The 27,108-nt window shown below is 42.7% G+C and overlaps 1 protein-coding gene and 1 long non-coding RNA gene across 5 annotated transcripts in view; one reads left to right on the top strand and one right to left on the bottom strand.

Moving 5' to 3' along the window:
* The window catches only part of LOC135298146 (uncharacterized), a 29,849-nt gene extending 2,895 nt beyond the window's left edge, over positions 1-26,954 (top strand). Inside the window, exons 2-3 of the long non-coding RNA XR_010360140.1 lie at positions 9,794-9,966; positions 26,398-26,954. This is a non-coding gene — a long non-coding RNA (uncharacterized LOC135298146). The remainder of the gene's footprint in view (positions 1-9,793; positions 9,967-26,397) is intronic.
* On the bottom strand, positions 1,424-27,090 carry NOD1 (nucleotide binding oligomerization domain containing 1). Of its 4 annotated transcripts, none has more exons than XM_064415837.1 (12): positions 27,015-27,090; positions 19,910-20,248; positions 17,897-18,071; positions 14,899-16,702; positions 12,781-12,864; positions 11,694-11,777; positions 10,054-10,137; positions 8,368-8,451; positions 6,223-6,306; positions 5,527-5,610; positions 3,396-3,479; positions 1,424-1,982 (listed from the first exon to the last, which is right to left on the bottom strand). In XM_064415837.1, the coding sequence occupies exons 2-12, from the start codon at positions 20,123-20,125 to the stop codon at positions 1,910-1,912; spliced, it is 2,856 nt and encodes a 951-aa protein (XP_064271907.1). In that variant the 5' UTR covers positions 20,126-20,248; positions 27,015-27,090; the 3' UTR covers positions 1,424-1,909. The 4 variants fall into 4 exon arrangements, 2 of the variants coding, with proteins under 2 accessions (XP_064271907.1, XP_064271908.1); XM_064415838.1 differs by lacking the exon at positions 27,015-27,090 and adding an exon at positions 26,917-27,005; XR_010360039.1 differs by lacking the exon at positions 1,424-1,982 and having other exon boundaries at positions 3,414-3,479; positions 5,527-5,775.
* Between the last annotated feature and the right edge of the window lie 18 nt (positions 27,091-27,108).

Genomic DNA, 27,108 nt, shown 5'->3' with positions numbered 1-27,108 from the left:
AGACTTTGACAAGGTGCATGAGTCTCTGATTTGTTAAAGTCACTGAGAAGTCTTTAAAGGCTTTGCTTTGGCAGATGTTTTGGCAATTGAAATCCAGCTCATCTGTAACTGTGTGCCCTTTTGCTTCAGTAAACAAATGGCTCAGGTGCAGAAATCATTCAAGTTAGCTGAGTTCCCTCTGGCATGGTTGAAAAACCTCATCTGTCTCCCTGTGAAAAATCAGTGTTGATACCACAGGCATGGAGGAAAATCCACTAAAAAATAACTAAGTTGGTTTTCTTCCCTTTTTTCCTTTATAACTGTAGGTTTTGTGAGAAGCCCAGTGAGTATTTTAAAATGTGTTAGGGAGCTGAAGGGAGTAGACAGAATTAAGGGCTGGGGAAGGTTTGGTACCACATTGGAAATGGAGAAGCTCTGACTTACAAAGCAAGCATTTTCTTTGCTTCGTGGGGCAGATCTGGGAGATGGGGAGGTGAGGGTTCATTGGTCTGGCATTTTAACTGGAGATTCTTTTCCAGCCTACCAAGGTTTTGTGGGTTAGTCAGCAACCGGAGAACTGTTTCTCAAAGTTTGGGGGGGGTGGTGGTAACATGGGAGAAGGAAGGAAAATGGCTCACACTTTCCCATTTTAGGTTTATAAACTCAAACTCTACCCCTTACACTGTGGGGTAGAGTTTGAGTTTATAAAGCTCCCACAAAAAAAAAAATCAAATACCCCACTCCTTTGCTAACTGATTTCTTTTAAAGCCTCTACAGTTACAATCCCTAAATAATCATTTGTGGGAGGAGAATGTTTTCTTGCTGGTCCTTATTATTACTGCATCCCCTTGCCTTGCTCTGTCCACTGATTCAAGCACAGACTAAAAGCTTTCCAGGCCAATCTCAATCCTCCTGTGTGCTTGCCTGTTGCTGGGAGAAGGGATTTCTACTTGATGCAGTTGATTTTCAGTCGTCCTTTCTCCCCACCGATGCTGGGCAACGTGATATTGGTATAGTGCCACCAGCACGGAGCCCAGGCCAGGAGCCAAGGCAATGAACAGCCTGCTAATTAATTGTTCACATTTCTCTCCAGACCCCCTCCCCAGAACAAACACTGTGCAAACAGGAGGCAGCTGTTTCTGTGCAGCCCTCTGGAAATTTGGAGCACAAGTGGTTTACTGCCCGTGTTATGGTTTTACAGTGATGGCACTAAGGGCTTCTGGTTGCATGAAAGGAAATGGATTGGCTTCGATATGGGAAAAAAAGATTACTGAAAGTAATCTGAGCCTGATGCATCCCTTCCTACCCATCCAGAAAAACCCAACAACAAAAAAAAGCACTGTCTATAATGCTGCCTGTAGTCAGTGGAGAAAGAGGGACCTAATTTCTGGGCAGGAAGAAGGAATTCATGTTCAAAACACGCACACCGAGCAACTACTAGAGATACCGTTTCTGGTAAAGCTGTGTATATTTTCATTTTCAGTTCTGAGGCAGGTAATACTCAGAACTGGTGGAGTTTGTGCATCTTGCACCCTTTCTTGTATAAGTATACTTGTGTGTCTTTATTTACGTATATAAATAAGTTAAGAGATTATTTACATCACTGTACAGAATAGATTTAAATTCAGTTATCAAAATGCATACACCTGCCAGTGGATTTAGTCTGTTAACACTTTGCATTTCATCTTCAAAGCACCAAACAAACATTAATTATTTACCCAGGCAACTTCCCACTCACCAAAAGGATTAAAAATAACAGGCAGGGTAAGGGATGGAACTGAGGGAGTGCAGTGTGTTCATAAAAAGGCAGCTTATTGTGTATCTCTCTCCTGCCACGAGCACTGTAGATTGATGCCTTTATAAACTCTGCAGTCCAAGTGTAGGAGTAGCCTTTGTTAACACCAACTTGGCAAAATGGGAAAGTCCTCATTCAAAAGCAAATGATCCGCTGTTCATTTTCAAAAGCTTTGGCCTCTTCTTGGCTTATCAGGTTCCCATTCAAGCTGGAGGAGTACAACAAAAGGGATGTGAGTGAAAGTGAGGTAGTGACCATTTCCCATCATCTGTGTGCACCATTTTTGGTGCAGAGGTTTGCAGTGTCACGTGGGCTGCATGCTTCTCAGCTGGGAATGGGTGTTAGGCTGGATACAGCACTGCTGTTCCCACTGCACATCCAAGGAAGAAGGCTTCGCCTCAGAAACAAAACCTGAACACACACCTAAGCTCCAGTAACTGAACTTGGCACTGGAAACCCATCTGTCTGCATTTCAGCAAGCAGCACAGAGTTGACAAAAGTGCTTAATGTGCAGTGGGCTGGTTTAAAGATATTTTAAGTCTCCAGAGTATTTTGTGTCTTCCATGACAACATGGGATGAAAATTCTGTGAAGTACTCAGGGATTATTAACATGAAATGACCAATAGCAAAATTTTCAATTCTGGCTACGTAAAGATAATCTACATTGATACTGACACCCCTGAAAATGAGCAGCCTGGTTAAGTGCTGCTCTCAGATATGTTAAAATCCATTAAACCATGCAGATTTATGAAATTGCTTGGGTTAATGAATGCCTCTGAACATTCAGGCCAGAATCAAAAGACAGATTTCAGTCTGAAGATTCAGAATGATCTGAGGGGGAATTGATGCCTCTTCTGTAGATGAAAGCTGACAATGGCTTTTGGAAAAAGTACCACTTCCACATCTCCAGGGAACACACCAGTCAGACAGTGAGTCATTGTCTTTCTAAGCAAGAATTCAGTGTCCTTTCACTAAAACAAATACATATATTTAAAAATAAATTTCATGTTCAATAATAAAGCAGCAGTGCTAAAACCAGCTCAGTTCTATTGACTCCTGAGCTCCCTGAGGTGAGGGAAGGAATGTGGTATTTGGCTTTCTGCCTTAAATGTACACGTGTGACTGTGTGATGCCCACCTAATCTAAAACAAACAAATCCTACAAAAAGTTAATCTCCTTGTAGCTTAGCACTTTCAGTATGTTTGGTGCACCACCCAATAAAGTCCAAGCACAAATTCTGCAAACCAGACTAGCAATGCTGATTAAAGGTGACTATCTCCTGCTTGCCTGGCATTTAGGTCCTGAAAAGCATGAACATGTTCAGAAGTTTAAAAATAAAAACAACAAGCAAAGCTGGGTCTATAAATTCAGGCCCTGATTCTGCAAATCAGTGGTATGACATATGTGAACCAAGAAAACCATCTGACATTCATAACACACACACATGGAAATGTTTCAATGACAGTGGCTTTTTACCTGTCTGAAATCCACAGCTGGAACTACAACCCCTGCCTCACATAAACTTGCTCTTAATTTTTTAGGCTGGGAAGTAGTAAGGTCAGTAGGGTTTTAAAGGGAAAGGAAGTTTACAAAGTGACCCTTAGAGAAAGGGACCTTTACCAGATTTCTTGAATAGTCGTGTTCTCCTTGAGAGCTTCGCTGAGGCACTTCACCCCTTTGGCTGTAATCTGATTCTGGATAAGCCTAAAAAAAAGCATTTCATGTCAATCTAACATGCAAACTAATTTGCAGCACATACACAACCTATGCTCAGCCTGACAGCAAGGAGCAAAGCTGTCTGCCACAAGAAAATGACTGTGATTTTATCTGTGAGAATGGTACACAGTATTGGTCAAATGCCCCTTGTGCACTTTCAGAAACAGAGCTCAGAGTATTAATATTTTCCTTTTAATCTTGTATGTGGTTGCATTCTGGAGATACTGAGCAATTTTAATTACACAGCTGACAAATTTCTGCTATGAACTGTTCTCTAGTGGTATGGGACTGTGGTATTTAGAGTGAGACAGACAAACCTCTCAGCTCTGTTTTCTTACTAAGAAGACTGTGAGACATTTTTAAGTGATGTACAGAAAATTCTGAATACAGACCCTGTGTAGGCCTAGTGTTTTAGCAGCTATGATCTAGAAGCTGCCAAATGCTCCAGTCTTGCTTATCAGACCAACAAGATCTTTGAAGATAAAGCAATGACTTTGACTCTGGTATGAGCAGGTGCAAGTTCCAGTGAAGCCAATTTACCAGCTAAAACTTATGTCTCATCTGAGATTAGGGAAGGAAAAAAACCATACATAAGATCCTCAAGTAGTGAAACTGATGAAGCAGTAGGTAACTTTTAACTAGACCATCTCACTCGCTAAAGATGAACAAAGGCCACTCATCTGCATGAGTATAAAAATACTCATCAGCCTAGCTTAATTCAATACTCACCTTTCAGTCTATCATGGTGAGCCCCCCAGCTATACCATTCCATGTAACTGGTTGCATGAATCCTTCAGGATTCAGTATGAGGCTGAAAACTGGAGTGTATTGAACAATCTCGGAGGGAGGGAGGGAAGGAGGGAGGGAGGCATTCCCATTAAAGGAGTTTCTGCATTTGGAATCAAAATGCAAAGGGATCCACTAGAATCTTTCAGCTACTGGAAAAAGAATTTAACTCAGCCTCAAGTTCAACTATCTATACAGGTCACCACCTTTTGGAGGTATCCACTGGGCAATCAACAAAGCAGGATATGAATTTGTCCACTGGAAAACATCCTTGGACAACACTGAGCCATGACAAAGACATTTATCTTGATTACTATGTCTGCTTTGGCTGGAGTAAGTTTTATTATGAATTCAACACAAACTGATCAGTGAATTATATCTGCAGCTGTGCACAAAGAAATCAAGCACTTCCCCCACTGTCTTTTCATTTTCAGGGTGATGGGCACCACAGCTTCTGCTGCTTTCAGAAGAGGCTATGAGTACCTGGCACCCATGACAACCAGCATGGGTGCCTAAGGGGCTGGAACTGGGATTAATACAGGGAGTGTGCTAGAGTGTGGTCAGCAAGTCTTCGTAAAGCATACAAAGGGACTCCATGTCTGATGTTCCCCTGGATCACTTGAAATTAATGGATGGCTATTTTTTTACAACTCACATCTGCTCAACCCCATCCAATGGCAACCTCTGGATTAGAAAAGCCAATGCTGCGTTTTCTTAGAAGTGTAAAAAGTCTTACTGTGATTGCTAGAAATAGTTTCCTGGTTTCCTGGGGATTGATGTCTTGGAGATGAGTGTCTTGCATCAGAAAAGAAAGCATCAGGCAAATGTGACATGTATCTAAATCTCTGTCTCCTAGGTTCTTGGTTGAAAAGTTACTTTCATAGCATGATAATAAACAGAAAGAATTGTAATAACCTTATTCTATTCTAGCTGTCTGCTTGGGGTTTTGGTTTGGGTTTTTTTTTTTTTAAGCTTTTGATTTTGAGGCCAGTACTGTTCCCCTAACGAGAGATGAAATCAATCATTAGTTTGAAAGTTACCAGAAACAGCTTGAACTTTTCCCTGTATGGAAGCAGGCTCCAAATGCTAGACAGCAGCTTTATTAACTTCCCGTTAGAACTGTCTACAAGCAGTCAGCTGCATCCAGACCATGCACAGAAGCTGTTACTGTGACCTACATAGACTTGGAAGGTGAAGCTTTAATGTAGTGACTGCCAAAGAGCCTGTGCCACTGTGGAATGTAACTCACCATAAATGCACCAGTTTCTTGTTGACCTTCAGCATCTCTGCAAAACTCATTGCTGCCTCATCATCCAACTCGTTTTTAGTCAACCTAAGTGGGAGGGAAAATGTTCACTTAGGATGCTGACATTATTTTCCAGCCCCCTGTTTTTGCAGCTTGTCTGTGACTTAGCTTTAGACAGCCAAAGGGGGATGTGCTGTTCCTGCCCTGAGCAATTTGTAAAGGCTGGACACAAAGAGATATTGAAGAGGAGCCCTGGAGGTAAAAGAGACAAGAGTATCAGATCTTTATTTCTCTGAGCAATGTTCTAGCGATACTTTCTCATGATGCTTTAGTGTCTAAAAAGTGAATGAGGTGTAGTGGGAAAAGGTACAGACAACACTGAAGAGGTGCAAAAACTGAGGACAAAGAACTTGACTTCAGATGATGGAAAGGAGAGAAGATGGGAAAGCAAAATGGAGGGAGCAGAGTGAGGCATGACACTGGTCACTGGAATGTATCCCAAAGGACACATGCTGCTGATCCATTACTCATGCCCACATTCTTCCAAAGGGATATATTACAGCTTGCTGATAGGGAAAGCAGAGGGGATGAGGGCAGGGAGAGAAGGAGAGTAGGAAGGGTGATGGGATTGGAGGAAATAAACCAGCATTTAGCTCTGGAAAAGGAAGCAGAGGAGAAAGAGACCACACTGTCAATTACCAGAATATCCTCACGGAGTTGTTGTGCTGCATGGCTTCAGCAATACTTTTGCCTCCCTCTGTCGTGATGCCATTGAATGCGAGACTGTGAAGTAAAGATACAAATGTCTGACACGCAGCACCACCTGGCTCTCCCACTGCCAAATACAAGGGAATATCCTGGGTGATCTGCTTCCCAGATGTACCGCTCAGCATTTGTGTGTTTCAAAGACTCACATACTTCACAAACCACTGAGCCCTTTACAACTTTTACAAGTGAGAGCAGTTCACAGTCTGCAGCCTGAGCGCAGGTCTATCAAACAGTCCAAAAGTTCTGCTGTCAGTGAGTTGTGCTCTTGGGACTGACAGCAGAGTTACACTCAGTAATTTTCAGAGTTGAGGCTCTTAACAAGGACAAAGAGCTGTGCTTAGCAGTACACAGGTTTTTGCACGTGTTTGTCATCCCTGTACGAATTGGGCACTTTGTCCTTTAAGTCCTTCAGGCATCCAAATACTTAATTCTTCCTCCAAATACAACACTTTCTGTTATGTATGGAGAGATGAGCTTGTAAATGCTTTTCACTACAAACCATAAATATTTCTTAGTCTGCCCTTCATTTTTTGAACACACATTGGCAAAATCATCCAGTCAAAATTATGCTCTGGGCTTTCAGAGTTCAAAGTGCATCTCCCCTCTCAAAATAATGCAAGGCCTCAAAAAAGGTAGAAAGGGGAACCAAGTAGAGCAATAGCACAGTATGTATTGGCATGAGTCCCTCCTAGCTTCAGCTTAAACTGGATATTCTCAGTCCATCATGACTGGGCCTAACAAAGGCAAGTAAAGTAAACTGATGTAGTAGGGATTTACTTCCCTGGGTCTTCACATAAAGCTACCACAGGTACTTACTATGAATTCTAATCATGGAGCAAGGTTAGCCAGTGGGAGGTAAGAAATGAAGCCAAGAGCAAGTACACTGCAGAGCAGAGGATTCACCTTGCACAAGTGCCAGCAAACCCAAGCTCGAGACAGCACAGTTACTCCTCTTTATTTCTGCAAACACATTCATCAGCATATTTGCTCTTGTCTGAGAATCCCTGAGCTCTGATTCAAGTTCAAAATGTTTTCTTTCAAGTCTGATGCGTCTGGATGGATTGTACAATTATGGGAAGATGGCTATTTCAGATGGCTTTTAAGTTTAAATATATCTAGGTCACTGCACCTGTTCAGCTTTTAATTTTTAAGCTTGACTACATGCTTGCAGAAAAGAGGACAAGGCACCAGCTCTGAAATCCCTGGATCTGAAGTGGCAGCAATAAACTCTCCAGAGATCTCCAAACGCCCAGAGTATTTCTGAAGAAACTAGTGCCATGTGCCACCTTGTGGGGAAACTAAGGAGCCTTGCCTGCTCCCCTCACCGTGGAGGCCAGTGGAACTGGGAGACAAATAGAGAGAGTCACCATGAACCCAGCGCTCCAGCTGTGTGGAGGGACTCCCAAAACATCTTTAAATCCTTAAACTCCCAGCCAGCATTTGAAAGCTTAGCAGGGAATGGGCTGTTTAACATGCTGGTTTCTGCTGTGCTTCCAATCTCACCTGTGTTATGGCTTCCAGAAGGCTGGTTTAGATCCATCCCTCAACTCCAGTGAGGATGACATTTCACTAGCAATGAATGTGTGGTGGTGTAGCTCCACTGGAGCACAGGATGAGCCCAAATGTAAGAGTGTCCCAGCCCCTCACATAATGGCCTGAAAAATACTTTGGTACGAGCTGCTGTTCTTTCTCAAAAGATGCTGTTAATACTGAACTCACTGGGAACCTGATTCTGTGACAGCTGGTGCCTCCTCCTGCTAATGCTCCCAGATCAAAATGGCACCCACTGACCATGTGCCTTCACAAATGCCAGAACTCTGTGCAGCATGAGGGGAGGAGGTGCACACAGAGGAAAGGATGCCAGTCATGTGGTATTTTTAACTTGCCTAAAGGCTGCACAGGGCTTTTTGACAGAGTCTGGCCTCTCAATTGCACCAGGAACCTCTTGGCTGCACAGCAAAGGCTGCCATACCAGATGGCATTCCAAGCCAGCCCTTGGTGGGAAGAGTCATTGCTTCACAGCAGGATGGAAAAGCCAGCACTGCACCGAGCTGCCTGGCTCTGCCGGTGTTTTACCTCACGTTTGTTAACGTGGGGTGGTTCCTCAGGGCCTCTGCAAATGCCTTTGCTCCTTCATCTCCAACTTGATTACCCCACATCCTAGTGAAGAGAGGAGAACATGAGATATCAGTTGTGCTGCCCTACTGACTCTTGGCAATGCATTCTCCCTGTTTCTCTCCCCTCCCCTCCTTCCTGATTACTTCACAGTCTTTCAGGCTTGTGAGGAACCTGGCAGGTACCCTCCCCACTGAGGCAGGTATGTTCCACTGCCTGCACATGGCACCAGTAACCTCTGCTGACACACCAGCACCCTCAGGCCACAGCACAGAGGCAGCTCTAGAGACAGCCTGCTGCAGCAGGAGTGCTTTCAGGATCACCTTGCTGCACATTGGTAAGAAATAATATTTCCAAAGGCAAAACAATCCTTGATTACACAAGGGGTTATTTTGTGAGAGAAGGTAACATGGTACAAGTTGGAGAGATTTGATCAGAAACTAGGAGTACCTGGTCAAATCCTTTCTATGCAGAGTAACCACTTTGAAAATTCACCCTGCATTACGAGGTTTGGAAACACCTCTGCTGAAGTCTGCGTTGTTGGGTTTTTTACAGGGATCCTGGCTTGATGACTCAGAGCCACACTCAGCTTATGGGTAATTAGTTGGCAGCTCTTTTAAAATCAATTGAACTCTGTGGTATCTAAACATATGGACTTCCAGTAAATACCCCAGAATTTCCTTGTCCTTCAGAGCCAGGGCAGTTTGCTATTTCAACATTTCTGTCCAAGCTAGCCTAAGTCCATTTGGAGTGATCATTTCCTCCACAGGAGAAAATAGGAGTCTTTCACTGAAATTACAGCAAGTACAGCACAGCAGACCCAGCTATATGGAAGTGTGCAGGTTGCTCACTGCATTTGTGAAATGTTGTAGAACAACAAAATTAAAGGCCAAAAATCTGATTGTACAAATACAATCTCCATGTTTCACGGCTACAGTGATTTTCACAATGGCCAAGCAGAGGATTTAATTCCATGTATTCAAGTACTAAATTTTAAGAAATGTGTTCTCCTGTAGAGTGAAAAGAGAAACTGGGATTTGCCAGAAGGGATAAAAATAAATAAAATAAATGAAACCTAGCACCTTTCCTGAGAAATAGAGCAGTAACTAAAGACCTCTCTCCAATAATAGCACTTTGCAGTTAGGGACAGCCTGAGAGAAAAGGACGATGTGAACACCCTTTTATTCTCCCAGCTCACAACTTTATCAGCATGTGATGCAGAAGGTTTGACAGGTGTAACAATGACACTCAATAACTGGATGCAGTGCCAATTGTCATAAAACCACAGACTTAAAAATAACCAAGTATCTCTAGAGGAGTTGTGGTGCCATAAAGAAAGTGGCTAGCTGTATATACAGTCCTCTTGTTTGTTTGTTTCTCCTTTAAGGTTCTTTAACAGTGAAAAAGAAAAAAACAGATGCCAAAACCCAAACCAAACACTGTGTGAACTGAGGAACAACAAAGCAGCCCTCATTTTCCATGGAAAATGTGCCTATGCCTCTACACTCGTTTGTTCTAATGCAGCTGTTGAGGAAGGAAGGAATAGAAGGAGGAGAGAAGGTAAGCATGAAAAAAAGGAATCCTAAGGATTTACAGGTGCCTGGCCAAGATCAAGCCCTAACTTCTGCTTTTTAGCACTGAACTTACCCAATTTCAAACATTGTCTGGCTCTTCTGGATGGCCTGGGCAAGGCACTTCCCTCCTTCGCTCGTTATTTTGTTTGCTCCTATTCTGCACAAAGTACAGAAATTGATGAGGGGCATCACTGACAACTGTGCAGCTATCAGAACACCAGTTCAGAAAGCCACACAAGTGTATTTAAGGCTAATTAACTCTGCAGGTTACCTGCAGTTATCAAAGATTAACCCAGAGTGAAAAACACTGCAGGCACTTGACCTTTGGCTAAAAGACATAATTTTATGTTGTCTTTTGCATATTTTACATGTCAGCCCTCCAAATCAGAAGTATTGCAGTAGAGTCTTGGGTTTGGTGCTCAGTATGTTAGAAATGAGCTTTAAGAACTGATCTTCAGGGCAAGGACCCCGGCCCCTTGTTTTTAATATAATTCATAGTCTCAGCAATTGCTACAGAGCTCATGAATTACACGCAGCATGTTTCATGATGCCACAGGGAACAGAATATTTCTTGACTGTGTGTTTCCAGAGGAGACTGCAGCTGACAGGCACAGACTGCAATAATTTCAAGTCTTTCTGTTGTAAGCACAGGCTCTAGGCAGTGGCATAGGTCAGTGCAGCAGTCAGTCTCCGGCTGGAATTTTACACAAGGCCTCTTCTATTTTTGGTCTATGTGGATATCAAATGGCTGGAGTTCAAGGGAGAGATAATTGCATATAGATTGATTTAAAGAACAGACCAAACCCCCAACCCTACCCCGCAACCCCCAAGCCACTGCATTTACATAAAACTGTCTTGTTTGGCTGACTTTGGACACATGAATGTGCACTCTATCTCAAAACAGTCTCTAGGGTTACTATGTAGCCTGAAAGCAACCATCTTTCAACAGGCCTTTTTTGTGAAAGCTACATTGAATAAGCAAAGCACTGTTAAAGCACTGAAAGAACTAAGTGCTCCTGGGTTTCAAAATTCTGCAAAATTTCAAGTAGGAAGGATATGGCCAGAGTGGGGTTTCAGACCAAGTCAGTGGTAGAACAAGGACTAGAACTCAAGAGTCCCTGGCTGCCTGTTCCTACATTCCCTCCAAAAGCTGACATTGCTGCAGCTACCTCTGGTTTCTGCTGTGGTCACAATTAAACCATTGGTTAATGATCTACCTTTATGTCCAACCAATGTGCATGGCCAGACACTCTTATCTGGGGAAGTTCCAGGAATTAAAGGGAACAACTCACCAAGTGAATTTGGGGAATTCCAGAGTTGAGGAAGGACACCAGCACAGCCTGACCCCAGTGGCCCATAAAAGATCAGACACTAAAAAACTCAGTACTAAATCCAAGAGAATTTGCCTGCTGGAAGCAGCAACAAGGTCCATGCACTGCTTAAGCCTCGCTCAGGTGCTCAGACTGGATTTAGGTAAAGAACAGATCTCATGCACTCCTTTAACTCACTACTGTATTCCAGAAAAGACTATGGATTCAAGAGTTTCACCTGCTGCCATCCACTGCTAAACTACTGCAAAACAAATACACAACTGCAACCTAAATTATATTTTATTTCAAATACAATTTTGGTCTTTTTTTCTACTCTTCCTCCCCTTTCAAGCTGCTTAACCTTAATTAGGATAGTGTAGAAAGGAAAAACAGTCCAACATACTTAACATATTCCAGGCTTGAACACTCTTCAATTAATTTTGCAACATATTTGGCTCCAACATCAGTGATTTGGTTGTTGTATAAGCTTAAAGAAAAATCACATTGGTAAAAATAGGTTATTACTGCTGTTAAATATTTACAACCTGAATGTTTTATGATTCACACATAGAATCTATCTTTTCTGTGCAGCTTTGTACATATTCACAGTTGCTTGTATTTCTATTTTGATATATAATTCATATTGTGATGGGCTAGATATAAAACATAAGGAGACCAGACTGCAAATCATGAATATTTATATAATTTTTTAAAAATAAATGGTCTCCACAAGCAAACAAAGCTTCCCTTTATTCCTGTGCTAGTACAGAAATAATATTGCCAGAAGATAAGTCAGGAGACAAAACACCATAATGTACTTTTGGTCTTTTAAAAGTCATAAAATCCCCTTGCAAATATTACTGAAGAGCAGATACCTGAGCAGTTGTACTTACATCAGGGCACTGGAGGAAAAAAGCTATTCTTGGTATTCATGTTCACCTTTCAAAAAGTCATTTTTATGTAGCTACTTAACCAAGAGCAGGAAGTCAGAGCTAACGTGCCTTCCAGCTTCAACTTCATTAAGAACTAATTAAGCTCTTGAAAAAAATTGGTATCATGAACATGACACTTGAAACTGCATGTTCCTGACAGCAGTCTCTACCAAGCTGTATCTGCTTTGCATAGTTGAAATAAATCAGTTTACAGTGGAGAAAACATCAGGCTATAACTACACATGCTCTCTTGCTTGCAGTCTATCTCTTCCACAGCAGAAGGCTTTCGGTATAAAAATTAGCAAGCTCACACAGCTCAGTAACTGTCCACACTGTGCCACAGAAGGGTTTGATGCCAGCAGGAGGCTGTGAGAGAGTGTGATGGGAGAGGAAACTGTGGTCCTTGTCCCAGTGAACTGTCACAGAATCATTTCTGACACAAAAAGCTGCTTTCTTAAACTGTAGTTTCCACCCCACCTCTGCTGTGTCAGTACTGACAACATTAGAGTTTTATTTTCTAGTATCACTGCTGTGTTTTGCTCACAGCTGGGTACATACCCCAAAAAAGACACAATTTGGTACTTGGAGAGTTCTTCATACAAGATCCTCACGCCGTGATCTGTGACCTGATTTACACTGAGCCTGGAAAGAAGAGAATGAAAAGTCTGAATCAATACATACTAGAAATATTCATAACCTGTGAGTTAACAAATGACTGGAGGCCTATGCATTTTCCTCTGATATTTTAACAGGTCCTTATGCCACATATTAAAAGCTGTTAAGGGAAATGTGAGCTCACGTTCATGTGGCTCATTCCAAAACTGATAAAAATCAGAAAGCCCCAGATCTCCTAGGTAATGCTCTGGAAGCTGTCCACAGAACCAAGAACAATGAAATGTAGGAAGTCAGACTCCAGATAAACATCTCACCCTCCTCCTGTGCTTACTGTGATTCCAGGAAGAAAGTCTGCTTAACACCCTAGCAAAAGCAAGCTGTCCAAACTACTAGTCTTGCAATCTTCTCTCTGAGTACACAGTGAAAGCCAGGCATCTTGAAAGTCACAACACATTCAGGCTTCACCAAATAAAGGTTGTGAAAAGCCCTGGCCAGAAAACAGAACTGCACTCCCATGGGTCTGCTAGATGTTTCTAATTTTATTGTCCCAGCCAGACACGAAACAAATCAATGTCAGTCATTCATTGAATAAAAATGCTTCTTACAGTTGTTTGGGGTGGGGTTTTTGTTGTTGGTTTGGGGGTTTTTTTTTGTAACTTCTCAAGCTTTTTCCCCTTATGGGCAGGTTCAAGTGAAGCATTCCAATTGCCATGAATCACATTTTCTGGGTAAAGCTGTCCCTATGAAAACATTTTGGCTACATTTAGTTTGCAGACAAACTCCGTAGCTGAAGATTTCCTGCTGAGACTTCCTTATCACCAAAAGCCTCCCCAGCCTTTGCTAGTTAGCAGCCTGGTCCCTTTGGAATGCACCAGCACACAGGAGACATCAGCCAATTTCTACAGATCAGGACAGCCTGCTTCTTTGAAAGGGATAGTTAAGTCATTGGAAACAACACTTCCTGACCTGCAGAAATTGCTCGTTAGAAATAAAAGTTTCAACATTTGAAGACCCATAGATCCTAAAAGGGCAACCTAAAAGACTGTTTTGGTGCTGGGGATGATGTTAGGATTAATCAATCACACTGTGTATGGCATGATCACATGATAGGCATGAAGAATGAAAGGCTGGCCTTTTCTTCTTTGCCTTACGTACTTATGCATTTTTCCCAGGAGTTTCCTTATTGCTTTCTCCTGGGAGGTCAGTCAATTTGCAAATAACTGGGGAAAAAAAACCAAGTCACTGTGTTTGATTTATTCCTGGAGGAAAATAAGGCAAGGCACAGCCAAACAGGAGGAATAAATCCAGTTGTTAAAAAAAATTCTCATGAGGCTGAAGGAGTTTAAAAAGAAATATATATGAAGTTCCTGATTTTCTGTACCTAAATGTTTGGACAAATAAGATAGAGCTACATGGTACAAGCTCAAAGGGCTGGAGGTGAAACCATCTGGCCTGTGATGTCAGAGGTAGAGTTAGTTCTCCCTGTTCACACAAAGCCATCTCTTCCCTGCAAAATACCTCAGGGGAAACACCACATCTGAAGGCATCAACTACATTCTTTCATGGATGTACATGATAGTGTTTGTCCTATGAAAGCCAGACATTTTGACAGGATGCAAAAGCAAGAAATTCAAAGCTTCTGATAAAGAGTTATTGTGAATAGGAGAACCTCCCTTATCCCCTATGACCAAGGGCAGAGATGCCTCAGGCAATCTTCAGACAATGGAGGATGCCCTTATGTTTCCTTTTTCCCTTAAGCACCTTCTCTCATAAAAATCCTCTTCTGAGACAAAACAATTTGAGATGGAGCTAAACCTACAGGTTTGAACAGTCTGTTCTTCTAGGGACAAGTTTCCACTCTTTCCACTCTGGTTTCCAAATTCACAGCTTATCTCTGCTCCTGTGACTAAATGAACAAAGATTTCAGAAGATCTGAAACATTAATTTGCAGCAGCACTAATCCTCATCTTCCTCCACTTGCAAGATCGACTCCTTCAGCCCACCAGTTTGTGGAATAAACGAAGAATACGCAAGGACCTGCTTACATTCAGAGACCCCTACCTGATCACTGCCAGCTTGCTGAAACAAGGCTGCAGCTGCTTTATTCCATAGTCATTGATGTTGTTGTTGTCCAAATCCAGAGCCAGGTGCTTTTGGAAGTGGTGCAGAACAAAGGCAATGGCGCTGCAGTCGGCAGAGCAGGCGTTGCAGTAGGCCAGCTTGATGTAGTTGGCGTGCATGCGGCGGGCGGCCATCCTCCCCACCTTCTCACTCTGCGTCTCGTACAGGCACCGCAGCATCCACACAAAGTTGGGCTGCACCTGCACCTGATTGTAGCTTTTAAGCCTGGACCGAGTGTAGCCTTTCAGGCGGGATTTCATGTTCTCCCCAAGGTATGTGATGAGTGTTTTTCTCTTCCTCTTAATGACCGCAGGCGAAACTAAATGTCTGAAGAGCTTTTGCCTGGATCCAGAAAGCAGGCCACAAAGGAACATGTTGGTAAAATTAAAGTGCTCTTTATTTTGGAAAGGATCCTCCCCTGCTAGCTGTTTCTTCAACCAGGGGATATGAAGGCAAGTAGTCTGAGCAGTCTCCATGGAAGAACATTCATTGAAAAACGCAAGTAACTCCTTGGTACCCACCTTCTCCTCCATAACCAAAAACAAAGCTGTGAAAAAAGACTGAAGGGTTAAGTGCAAGAACTCATAAGTGGCCTGACTGTCACAGCCACTGTAACCTTTAACTGTCCTGAGAAAGCCCAATTGCAAATCTTCTTCAGAGATGTTTGCCAATGAGACTTCCTCCTGCTCAAAGATAAAGGAAGAGTTCTCCATCCCTCTGTATGCCATTTTACCCAAAGCTAGAAGACTTTCCTTTCTTGATTTGAACATCTCTGCTTGGCTCCTGATATTGCTCTTCAGCAAACTTGTTTTCACAGATCGGTTCAGGTGGACTTCAATCATGAGCAAAAATACATCTGTTAATGTAACAGAACTGTCTGGAAGTTCATGGCTGTCAAACATGGAGTGGAAGTGCTCAAAGCATTTAAAGATAATCCAGCAAAATAAAGGCACTGAACACAAACTGCAGAGATTTGGGTTAGCTTCCAACTGGTTTGATACCAGTGCTCGTTGCTGCTCATCTTTGAAAAACATACCTGTGTATTCCTTCAGGTTATTCCTGGAGAAACCGCGGAGCAACACTTTCTTCCTAATGATGTTTTTTTGGATTTCAGTTCCTGTCCTGGCAGTAAGAATTTTCTTGGATCCCTTAAGAAGCTTTCCTCTGAGAAGGCTTACGAGCAGTGCCAGGGGGTGGATGGGTTCATTGGGTGAGCATACCTCAGGTATGCTGCTGAGATCAAAGTTGGAATAGATCTCATCAAAGCCATCAAAAGTGAAAAGAACTGTATGAGGGAACTGCAAGATGTGATGGAACACTTCTGCGGGGTCCTGGTCTGGGTAGCAATTATATTTGAAGAGCAGGTCTTTCAAACATATGGCTTCATCTTCCTTGAAGCAGCTAAACATCCTACACCGGAAACGGAAGAAAAACTTGGCCCCTATGTCCAATTCCTTCCTGGCCCAAAGGCTTTGTATCTTTTGCAGCAAGATGGATTTTCCGATTCCTGCATCACCGTAGACATAAATAGTCTCTCCATCTTCATTAATTAGCCCAACTGCATCATCAAAAAGGGCTTCTAATTGACCCACCTGGCCAAGACTCTCATTGGTAAAACTGACCAGCTCCATAATACTGTTGGAGTAGATTTCTTCAAGCAGCATCTCCTCCTTCTGAGCGTACAACATAAAAAACTTGGAGTCGCGCCCCAGTTCATGTCTGAGTTTCTGGCAATACCTGCTAACTAAAAAGACAGTGAACTATTATTAAAAAGATTATTATTTAAAAACCTATGTATACAATGACCCACCTCTTTGGAAACTCAGAGGGGGCAATAAACTAAAATAATTCTAATGTGGAAAGGGTTCTTTGGAAGAGTAATTATATTTGTGCTGCCATCATCACTCACTTGGGAAATTCAGGTGCTAAAGAAAGGTCACATGTGAGCCACTACTTTCTGAAAGCCAGTACTGATGCTGCATTGGTTGAAGGGGTTGCTATCCTACAACTGAGACTCAAAGCCAAGGCCTTGACCCTTTGTCAAAGGCTGCTTAACTCTCTGCAAAGGCTTGTGTACTTGTTGGTCACTGATTTCACTGTACTTGTATTCTAACTGCAGTTCTATGAGGTAGGTGGTTATTCTTTCCTAACTTCTTTAGTAATTTATATTATTGCAAACAGAAGCCATGCATTTTAGAAACCTAGTACCAGGCACCTCAAAAGATATTTTTAAGAGGACAAAAAACCCACAAGAGAATCTCAGTTATTGCACAACGTTGGCCTGTGGTTTTCAACAGAAACTTTGCTTTAGATGGGGACAAAGTAATTCTTATATTTATGTAGTATGGAAAAACCTCTCCAGAGGAAATAATTTCTGCAATACTTAAACTCTGATTTTTAGGGCTGCTAAAAGTCATCATTTAGGATGACAACAATTCTGGTTGGAAGGGACTTCAGGTCTAGTCCTACCTCCTGCTGAGAACGGGATCATTTCTGACATCAGATGAGCTTACTCAGGGCTTTGTCTAGCTGGATTTTGAAAACCCCCATGGAGACTGTACACCCTCCCTGGGCCACCTGCCTCATTGCTTGACTGTTCTCATCATGAAATATTGGCTAGCCCATGGCCAAAACATCACAGTGTTGCTAATAAATTGTAGTAGAGGCCTAGAAAATACTGCAGATGGCACAAGGTGGTTCTGCCATTGTGTTACATACCCACAACCAAATGCAGAAAGAGCCTGAGTTTAACAAAACAGGATGTCATTTATCAACAGCACCCTTGTGTTATACAGTGTGCCTTATAATTTGGCTAATTAATTTTGCCTTTTAATTTTCCCTGGCTGTGCCTGCCTAAACTTTTACTCCCCTGTCACTTGGTTGGAGCTTCCTACACAGCAGGGCAGTTCAGGGAAGGGATAGAGATGCATGACCTTACCTGGATCTGTATTTACCACAGGTTTACTACAAATATTCTCTGAAGGCTTGTAACCTATTTCATCCAGCCAGGGCTGAAGCTCATAGTAAGCATCAGTGACTTTCTGCAGGACATAGACGAAATATTCCGAAACTTCTTCTCCCTTGCTTTGAACCAAGTCTAGAATTTTGCGAACCTGAAGAAACACCACGGGAAAGATCATTGATACACAGCATTTTATCACAGTAATACTTGTCAACTGCTTTAGGATTCTTTCTGGAGTGGAGCAGGGGGCCAGAATCAAAACTGGTGCTTCAAAAAGGTGAAATCAAAATCCAGCTCAGAACTGGAACCACCACAAAACCCAACTGCCGTTTGTGTTTGAATGCTGTGAGAGAGTTGGTTCTGCAAGTTAAGGACTGAACTTGTAGCTCAATCACACTAACCAGAAACAAAATGGATAAATACCACTCTTCAACAGGGAACCCAAAGGATTTCCTCAGCTTGGCTACATAATGTATTTTAAATCCTGTGCTGTTCAAAATGAAAATAGAGGTGGTTTCTCAGTGCCCTAAATTCACCCTCTGATTTGTAAATACTCTAGTCACATTTGAATTTACTTCAGGGTCCAGCCAGGTCCAGAGGCTGAATCCCTCCCTGGATCTTGACGCTGAGCCAGAACCCTACAACTTGTCCTTCCAACACAGCAACTCAATTCTCCAGGCTCTCTTGTACAATGGCCCCTCTGCCTGCAGTCATTACCAAAACTAATGGCTACCAGGCAGTGGCTGGGGCAGTTCAGCACAAAGTGTCACCTCCACAGGCAAGGCAGAGGGTGATCTCTACACCAGTACAAGGCAGTGCTAGTATAAAACCCTCTGCAAGACAGAGCAGTCATCTGGAAGCACACTTTGAATGTCAGGATCCCCTTGCTAGAAATGAATGAAGAATGCAGTTCTAAACCAGACAAAGAGTTTCCAGAGACTGTGGTCTCTTGTGAACTTAAATCAGGGTGATGTACATGCAGCACAGCAAACATGGAGCATTTTCTGACAATTTGTATGCTCTAAAAAGCAGTTTTATGCCTTCCAGAGAAGCTCCCACAGAGTCTACTTCACTTACACTACTGTGGCCTGCTCTCTGTCTCTGCATAGACTCCTGATGCATGGCCTCCCCCTCAGCTTTGGTACAACAACTATGCACATTATGGTGAACAATAAGAAATTGAGATAATCATACAGTGTGCATTTATTCAGCTTTGACCCTACACACAGTGTGAGCACTGTGTTACCATTTCAACATGCCAGCAAGAATGATTATTTTATGAAAATCTGCACTGTTGGTGAAGTCCAAGGTCTTTGAATTTTTTATGGTTTGCCTGCCCCTAACTGTGACAGGGCTCTGAAGCTGCCTGATTGGTTGGACTGGGAAACAATCTCCTCAGCTGTTTCAAGCTAGGATGCAAAGACCAACTGTGTAAACTGTAATTTTCTCCTAATGAAAGGAAATAATTCTTGCTACCGATGTCCAAAGATGAATTAAAACCCCAAATATGCCAGAATACATCAATTTTCTACAGAAACATTTACAATGTACATAGGTCTTTAAAGAGAAAGGAAGGTGTTTATACAGACAACAAACAATCACTGATTTCTAAAACAACATTCCATTTCTGCCTCTCCTAAAGTAGGATGATCTATCCCACAGCATCCTAAGCAGATTTTCCTTACTATACTCTAACAACTATGTGGCCACATCTTTATCAGAGGACAAAGCTGCAGCTGGGAGGGACAGAACAGCAATTATCACCCTGCTAAATTCCTACAGCTGCCAACGGGCATAACCAGCAGTGCCAGCTGAGCTGGAAAGGGATGTGCTGGAGACACTCATCCAGGAAGAATGGGGTGGGAAAACTCCAAAACAACAAGGATTAGAAAACACACTAGATGTAAAATTATCGGATGAACTCTTAAAATCTGGTGATAAACTGAAAGTAACCAAAAGCGTCACCGACTAGAGAAAAAACAATTATACCTTATCTGCTTGAGTAGGAAACTGGACAACAATCTCTGCATCCTCAGTGGAGAAGTAGTCGTTCTTAATCAAGTTATCAATCAAGCACTGCGTGTTTCGGATCCTGCCGACCAGAAGCTCTCGGTGAACCTTCAGCAAAGCAATGAAGGACTGAGGCCTTGCTCCTGGAGGTTTGTTCACAGAAATGTCCACATTAGCACGAAGTTGGCCTTCCATAGTTGAGATACCAAGAAGCTGCTCCACCAAGCCTCATCTTTGAAAAACTGTCCATTTGTAGTGACAGGTCAGCTCAGATTTAACTTCAGGCAAATGGGAAATGTGTCCTTCACATCACTGAGCCTGCAAAAAGTAATTGTACAGAACCTCAGTTTAAACCTTATTCTATGCACATACATCCTTCAATTAGACATCACAGAATACTCCCAAACTCTGTGAAGCACCATGGCCAACTTCTTAATAACATTTCTTCCTTAGGTACTTTAATTTATTTGTTCAGGTTTTGAAAAATAAAATATTTACAATAGGCAGTGTCCCTCCTGTACCAGTATTTTACTCTAGCTTGCCTCAAACACCAGCACTTGCATCTGCTTTATTAACTGCCTATTCCTAATGCATAATTTAATTTTTTTTATTAGTTTTTCATGTTTCAGTAGACAAAGCAGGGCATCTGTCCAAACATAATCTGGACAACGAAATGAACAGAATGAAATTATACTTCATAACAATTAATTTTGTAGGAGGAATTAATTTACAGTAGCAATTCACTCTGCTTTTTCATTGTTACAACAAGAGACTGTAAGAAGTGCTGCAAATATAATACGTGTTCCTGAAAGCAAGGCCTTGTGAACTCTGAGGCAGTTTTAGCTAAACTAGGAAAAAGAGTTTAACTTCTAAGGATACAAGGTTCACGAACACCAGGAGGGAGGTTATTTTGAAACCATACTCTTTAGCACGAATGCTCTCTCCTTGTTGGCAAATATATACACAGTGTATGCCCTTGTTCTCCAAACCACCTCTTGGGAGCTCTTTATAGATGTTCATTTATTCCTATTTTTCTCTACAAGGCATAAAGCAAGAGGAATGAGGGTCAGACTGCTCTCTATTGTATTACTAAAGCAGGGCTTCTTGTAATTGTAGTTAATTTGCCCACCATACAGTAGGCATGAAGTTATATTGTAGTTACAATTCAACATTGTAACTGTACCTAAGTTCATTTAGGTACTATTTAGGTACAAACTTGCACACACGATTTCCCATGCAAGAAGCTAATTTTTTTCCAAGATCACAAATGAATCACCTCCACACAGACAGTGAGAATCTCCATGATCAACACAAATGACTGACAACGCCCTGTAATAGTTAAAACATACTGTTGTTTCAGCAGGTCAGGGGATATCTGGAAGAATGTTCTTAGATTCTGATTATAGTCATATTAACAAAACCAAAAGACAAAACCCTTCAACAATTCTGTAAATGTGCCAACTCTGCTGCTACAAAATTCTCACAATTTCCCAAGACATTTGTAGTGATGGCAAACTTCTTCAAATGCTCCCAGTGCTCCCCTGTCGAGCTATAACTGAGCCCTGCCAGCTCACAGATTATTCTAAGTGACCTGCTACTGGAACAATCTCACTTCTGTGGGTTGTCTATATCAGAAGCTGCTGTCTGCATCAGTGAAGCTTCTCCTGATTGATGCTGGAGAAGGACACAGTTTATGGTACTGCATTTTAGTGATACTAACTATCTACACTCAAACCAGCAAGGCAAACCAGCTTAGCCCCTCAGATTTCCCAGTAGGTCCCAATTTACGGTTGCTGACCTACATGGATGCAGATAACTGCATTAAGAGCTGGGCTCTCCAAGGGCTGAGACCTGATAAATCCCCAGCACAACTGTGCGGCTCACAGCCAACTTCCAAAATGGCAAAACTGTTTCCAACAAACGGAATGTAACCAAGTGATCTGAATTTCTTACCACACCACTCAGTGACTGCATCTACTCAAGACAAATCACGCTTTCATTACCCCATTCAGATGACCCACCCGAGGAAGTGGCTAATTTCTGAGTCACCCAGCTTTCCAGAAGCCACACTGGCACATCTCTTTGTTCAAGAAAGTTCATTCCGTGAATAAAGACCAAGCATGCTGAAAACATAATTTAGCCTCAAATATCTGTAGGCTTTATTTAAAGAGATAGCATCATCTTAAAACACGCAACTAAAATATTAAACCTATTCTTTCAAGATACTGCATCCACCCAACATTCCTTGCTTGCTTTGGTTGTTCCAGGACCACATTATTCTAATGCATTTTCTTTCTTGCAATTTGTATGAAGACCTGAGACAAATATTCAGAAAACCATAAGAATGACCCAACATGTTGTCAAGCGCACAAAGCAAATAGAAGTATTTTCTTTACTACTTCAGTTCCATCTACAAAGAGCATAGGAAAAGAAAGAAGAAATACAGCAGCAGGACAGAACACGATATGGAATGACCAGAAGGTCCCAAAGATGTCTGTCCTGCATCTGACTACGTCCAAGTCAGTACAAACCATGGCTGCTACTGGAAGAGGTGTGCATACAAATGCTGCAGGACAAAGCATGCTCCCTTTCACACAGGGTGATCTGCAGGAGAATGGAGAAACAAGAAACCAAGCAAAAAGGAATATAAAGTGAGGCGAAACATCAGGGAGGAAAGGAGAAAGAACAAAAATGCCAAGCAGGAAAATCAGCACTGGCAATATGAATTCTGTGCATGATGATGTACTCAGTGATATTTTCAATGAAAAGACTAAATTTAATGCAAAACCCCACACCATCTAGTACTGGAGTACTTAGTATTTTTCATCAGCCCTTTTTAGTAAGAAAAAAATGGAAATTTACACCATTCACAGATTAAGAAAATCCACACCAGATGAAGAGCTGAACACTTTAAATGGTGCTGGAACAGAAAGACTTCCTGCTACATATATTCATAGCAAAGTGTATCAGCTGTATGAAGAAATTTGACATATATGATTATGTTTCACTAGGGCTTTCTTTGTGTTGTTGGGGTGTTTTTTTTTTTTTTTTTGCAGTTGGGGTGGGTTTAGTGGCGTTTTTAAAAACATGAGGCCCGTGTGTGACAACATGAGGTCTCCAGGTTATCTGCAAGCCCATCACCTCTCTTTCTGCAGAGTCCCAGCTTCCATAGTGCTTCAATATGAGTTTTTCAGTGAGGGAACACAAGGTTGCAAAGTCTCTCGTGGAAGGATCTGTCAGTTTTACAATGCTAGGTTAAACATCTGGTATATTTAAAGGTAAAAGCTCATGCAGCTTATAAACAGGCACTGAAAGCACTTCCTTACTAGAGTGCATACAGTGTTCTTTGCCTTATCTTGGGCCCTCCAGATGCTGGATTCAATTCCAGTGCAATTTGTGTGACTGATGTTGCATCAGTCATGGGGATCTGGTAGGAAAGACTGAGACACACATTAATGTGAGACACCTCAGTGTACTGCCTTCCACTTCTGAAAGGGAAAAAGTGAATAAAATCATTTTTCTGAAAGACACCTCAAGGCTCCAACAAGTTACAGTCAAAACAGATCACCTGTTCTAGCAGCAACAGCTTGTGAACACATCTATTTGGAGAAATGAGCAAGAAAAAGGGAAAGACTTGCAAGCTTGACAGAGTAGCTGAAACAGCAGAACACCTGGGGAGGAATGGAGACAGACAAGACAGATGATGCCTAAATGAAGCAGGAGTCTGGTATGGGGAGACAACAGGAGAAAGACTTATGGAGAAAAGCTTCCTATCTGGGAGCAGAATGGACTTCTTGTTCCTAAGAGGAAAAGTATTAAAAACCCAATTACTTACTAAAGAGGCTGCCAATGATGTTGGAGAGGAAATGCAGTTAGCCATTTTGAGGACAGCAAAGTCCATCAGGTGAAGAAGGCAGGAAACAGACTAGAAGGAATTAAAAAGAACCCAGAATACCTACCCATCAGCTGTAAAAGCCAAGAAAGGGAAGACAGGGTCTTGGCCAAATGAAATGTTGATGGGGATTGAAGCAATATGAGAAGCAAGAGCAAGAGTGGCAATCAATGCAATCATAAACCTGTGCCACTGAGAATAAAAAGAGGAAGCAAGATGGGGATCAGGCCAGGAATAAGGAGGAAATGAAACAGGGAAATGAAATTTGTCATAGTAAGAGGTACAGTAAAAGCATCGTACTTCCAGCAAGGTTTTGTACAACCCATGTCAATAAACTGCAGTGGCACCGATGCCTTCTGCACGAAGGCACTGGCACTTCTATCTCGTGTTTCCTCCGAGTTCCCTCTACTCTCAGCATTGTGCAAGCATATATTCATTTCTACTTTCCCTGGCCCTGCCCTCCTCACATCCTCTTTTTACTCAGATCTCCTAGCTCTTTTCTTCTAACAAAACTGTGATGCCTGTTCACAAGGCAAGTGTGCAAGACCCCTGGCAGCAAAAAATGTGCTGGTTTATTGCAACAATGTCCTGTCAAAGGCAAATATTGTAGATGAAGTGGCTGAAGGATTTTACAGAACAGCTAAAACACATTTCAACTTCTGGGTCAGCTAGGGAATTGAGTCAGCTGCTCCCAAGGAGACTGTGTAGAATGATGCAGTAAAGACAATACAAGGAGCAAATTAATTAACAACTGTCCCTTAAAACAACTAATTTGAGACCAATCTAGAATATTTCTGAAGAGCTGCAAACTCAGTCAATACTACTTCTTCTGCAGTCTTGCTATCCTGACAAGAACTGTTCCTCTAAATTGCCTGTGAAATAAAGTCCTCTGCTGTTACCTAGTTACCTGCAGCCAGCAGCTGGATTATCTTCAGGATTTACACAGGACCTAGTAGCCAGCTGTGGCAGGACCACAGTGAAGCACACAACCCTGAGTGCCAGCCCAGGGCTAGTGGAGTCCCCACTAGCACAGCCTTCTGTCCGTAGCATTCAAAACATGATCACTCTTCCAGAGGTGGCTGCATGAAAACATTTCACATGAAATAGAGCCTTTGTGTCTCCAAGTCAGATTTGTTTCCTGAGAAAAGCTATTTTACAGTGCCAGTTACTTACTACAGAGTCATTACAGCAAGAGGAGAACTGGACATTTTGGTGTGCTTGGTAATCTGGACTCTATCAGGCCAGCATAAATTCAAGTTTTTGCTATCATTGGGAGAGACAGAAAAGTGACTGATTTTCCACAGCTTATGTGATGCATGCAACAGCAGTTTTTTGTCACCCTGTTCTTCTAAAGTTCTTCTAAGCCTTCCAATGTTTACATTTTAGTAATGCAGTTTCTCACACACTTTTCATGTAAATAATGACTGTTTTGCATTCCTTTCTGGAGGAGGAGAGAATTGATGGACTGTTGGTTTGACCAGTGTGGTTGGAGAAGTGGCAATTTTATCCTCCAATCCATGGTCACTTTTGGAATTCTATAAATATCGAGAAATAAATGAGCCTTTTTTGCCTTGGCCATCTCAGCATGTGAGCGTAGTTTATTTTGTGTTCTACTGCGGCAGTCTTTGACTATAATAAGTGAATAAAACACCTATTTCCACACAGCAGCTCTCACATTTAAAAGAACTTCAGCTATTTTACTTAGTTCAAGAACAGTAAAAAACATGCAGAGATCAGAGGCAAATGGGCACATGTGCTAAACAAAAAGTCTGCATGTTTGATGAAAAGCAATGCAATGTATTCCCAAAGGTACTAAAAAATAGCCTTTTATTATTATAGCAAAAATGGTGCAGTGGTAGAGCTTCTACAGAGTCCCTGTGCAGATCTTAAATTATTCTGTTTGTGTGAATTAAAGCACACTCATCACGCCCCACTTCACAATGTCTAACTATCATCAGTGATGCTACACATGTCAATAAATGCCCAGGGAGCCATATGTTAACATCACGTTCCTGTAAATCCATTACAACTCGTGCTCTTGCATCGCTCTGGGCTCCCAGAGATCAGCTTCTCTCAGTGCTTTTCCCTCCCTGCCCTCTCTCCCTCTCTTTTGATTGTATCATAAGCTTTTGTAAGCATCCCTAGTTATTTGAAAAGCAACAGATATAAAAGAACACAGAAGAAATTATTTCTGCCTCCATCTGGTAAAATGACAAGCTTTTCTTTAAAAGGCACAGGCTTTGACAGAAATATTCACATCCCTCACAGGTTTTGTTCCTACATATGATAACAGATTCCTCTGTATAGAAATATAACTTTATATACAGTGTTTGGACGCATTAAGCCCCTGTCAGGAAGACTTTATGTGGCTTCCTTGTAACTACTTCCCGGTGGGAAAAGATCAATAAATAATAAGGAGCCACTACTAGAAAGCAAAGAAACTTCCTCCAACTAGAGAAACCTTGGGGATTTTTTTTTTTTTGTTAAGAGACAGAGGAGGAGGGGGCAATTCACTGTTGTCTATAAACATGAAACTGCTCTTCTACTGCCATTTACTATTTTCACATTCACCCAGCAGTGACTCCTACACGGAAAGCGCAGCGGATGGAATCACGGAACTGATGGAATCACGGCCAGGCCACGGGGCACCATCCTGCCCTGCGAACCGCTCCCGCCTCCTTCTCTTCCAGCTTCTTTCGCCTGAGGTGGGCACAGCACCGGGGCCTGAGCGAGTGCCGCGTGTCTGGGATCTCCGCTGCGGCCTTCGGGAAGCAAGCGGCCCACGGCCACTCGGGGCAGCGAGAGCGGAGCCACGCATCCCTCCCACCTCCCCGGTCCCTGGGACCTCGCCACCCTTCCCCAACAGCCCTCAGGAACACCACGTCCTCGCCAGCATCCGGAGCAGCACTGACGCCGGGCAGCGCTGCTGTGCTTCGTACGAAGGCGCCGCGGAGCTGCGGGCGCTGCTGCCCGTCCCCGCTCCCCACTCCCCCTCAGACAGCGCCGGCCGCCGGGCGGGACGGACCCTGCTGAGGAAACACCACGGAGCCCCGAAGTTTCCAGCTCGGGAGCGGCGCAGCCCTTCCCCTCCCACCTTGCGAGCCTTTCACGCGGCACCACAGAAACTTTGCTTTACAGAAAGCAGACACTGGAACCCGCCAGCCCTGCGCCCCGGCCCTCCCCGGCACTCACCGCGGCGGCGAAGGGACGGAGGGCAGGGGAGGAGCCCACGGGCGCTTCCCTCACCCCTCCCGCCCCACACACGGACTCTCCTCCCCAGCGGGAA

The sequence above is a fragment of the Passer domesticus genome, chromosome 1 (assembly GCF_036417665.1).
Source record: "Passer domesticus isolate bPasDom1 chromosome 1, bPasDom1.hap1, whole genome shotgun sequence".
Lineage (NCBI taxonomy): Eukaryota > Metazoa > Chordata > Aves > Passeriformes > Passeridae > Passer > Passer domesticus.
The sequence above is the reverse complement of the archived record's forward strand: the minus strand, read 5'-3'. Positions and strand labels throughout refer to the sequence as shown.

Bases quoted from the DNA above. Each gene is read 5' to 3' on its own strand.
- NOD1 (XM_064415837.1), bottom strand. From the start codon at position 20,125: ATGGAAGGCCAACTTCGTGCTAATGTGGACATTTCTGTGAACAAACCT. The intron at 8,452-10,053 runs GTAAGTTCAGTG...TCTCTTCACTAG, and splicing joins CAGACAATGTTTGAAATTGG to GATGTGGGGTAATCAAGTTG. The intron at 5,611-6,222 runs GTAATTGACAGT...CCTCCCACTTAG, and splicing joins AACTCCGTGAGGATATTCTG to GTTGACTAAAAACGAGTTGG.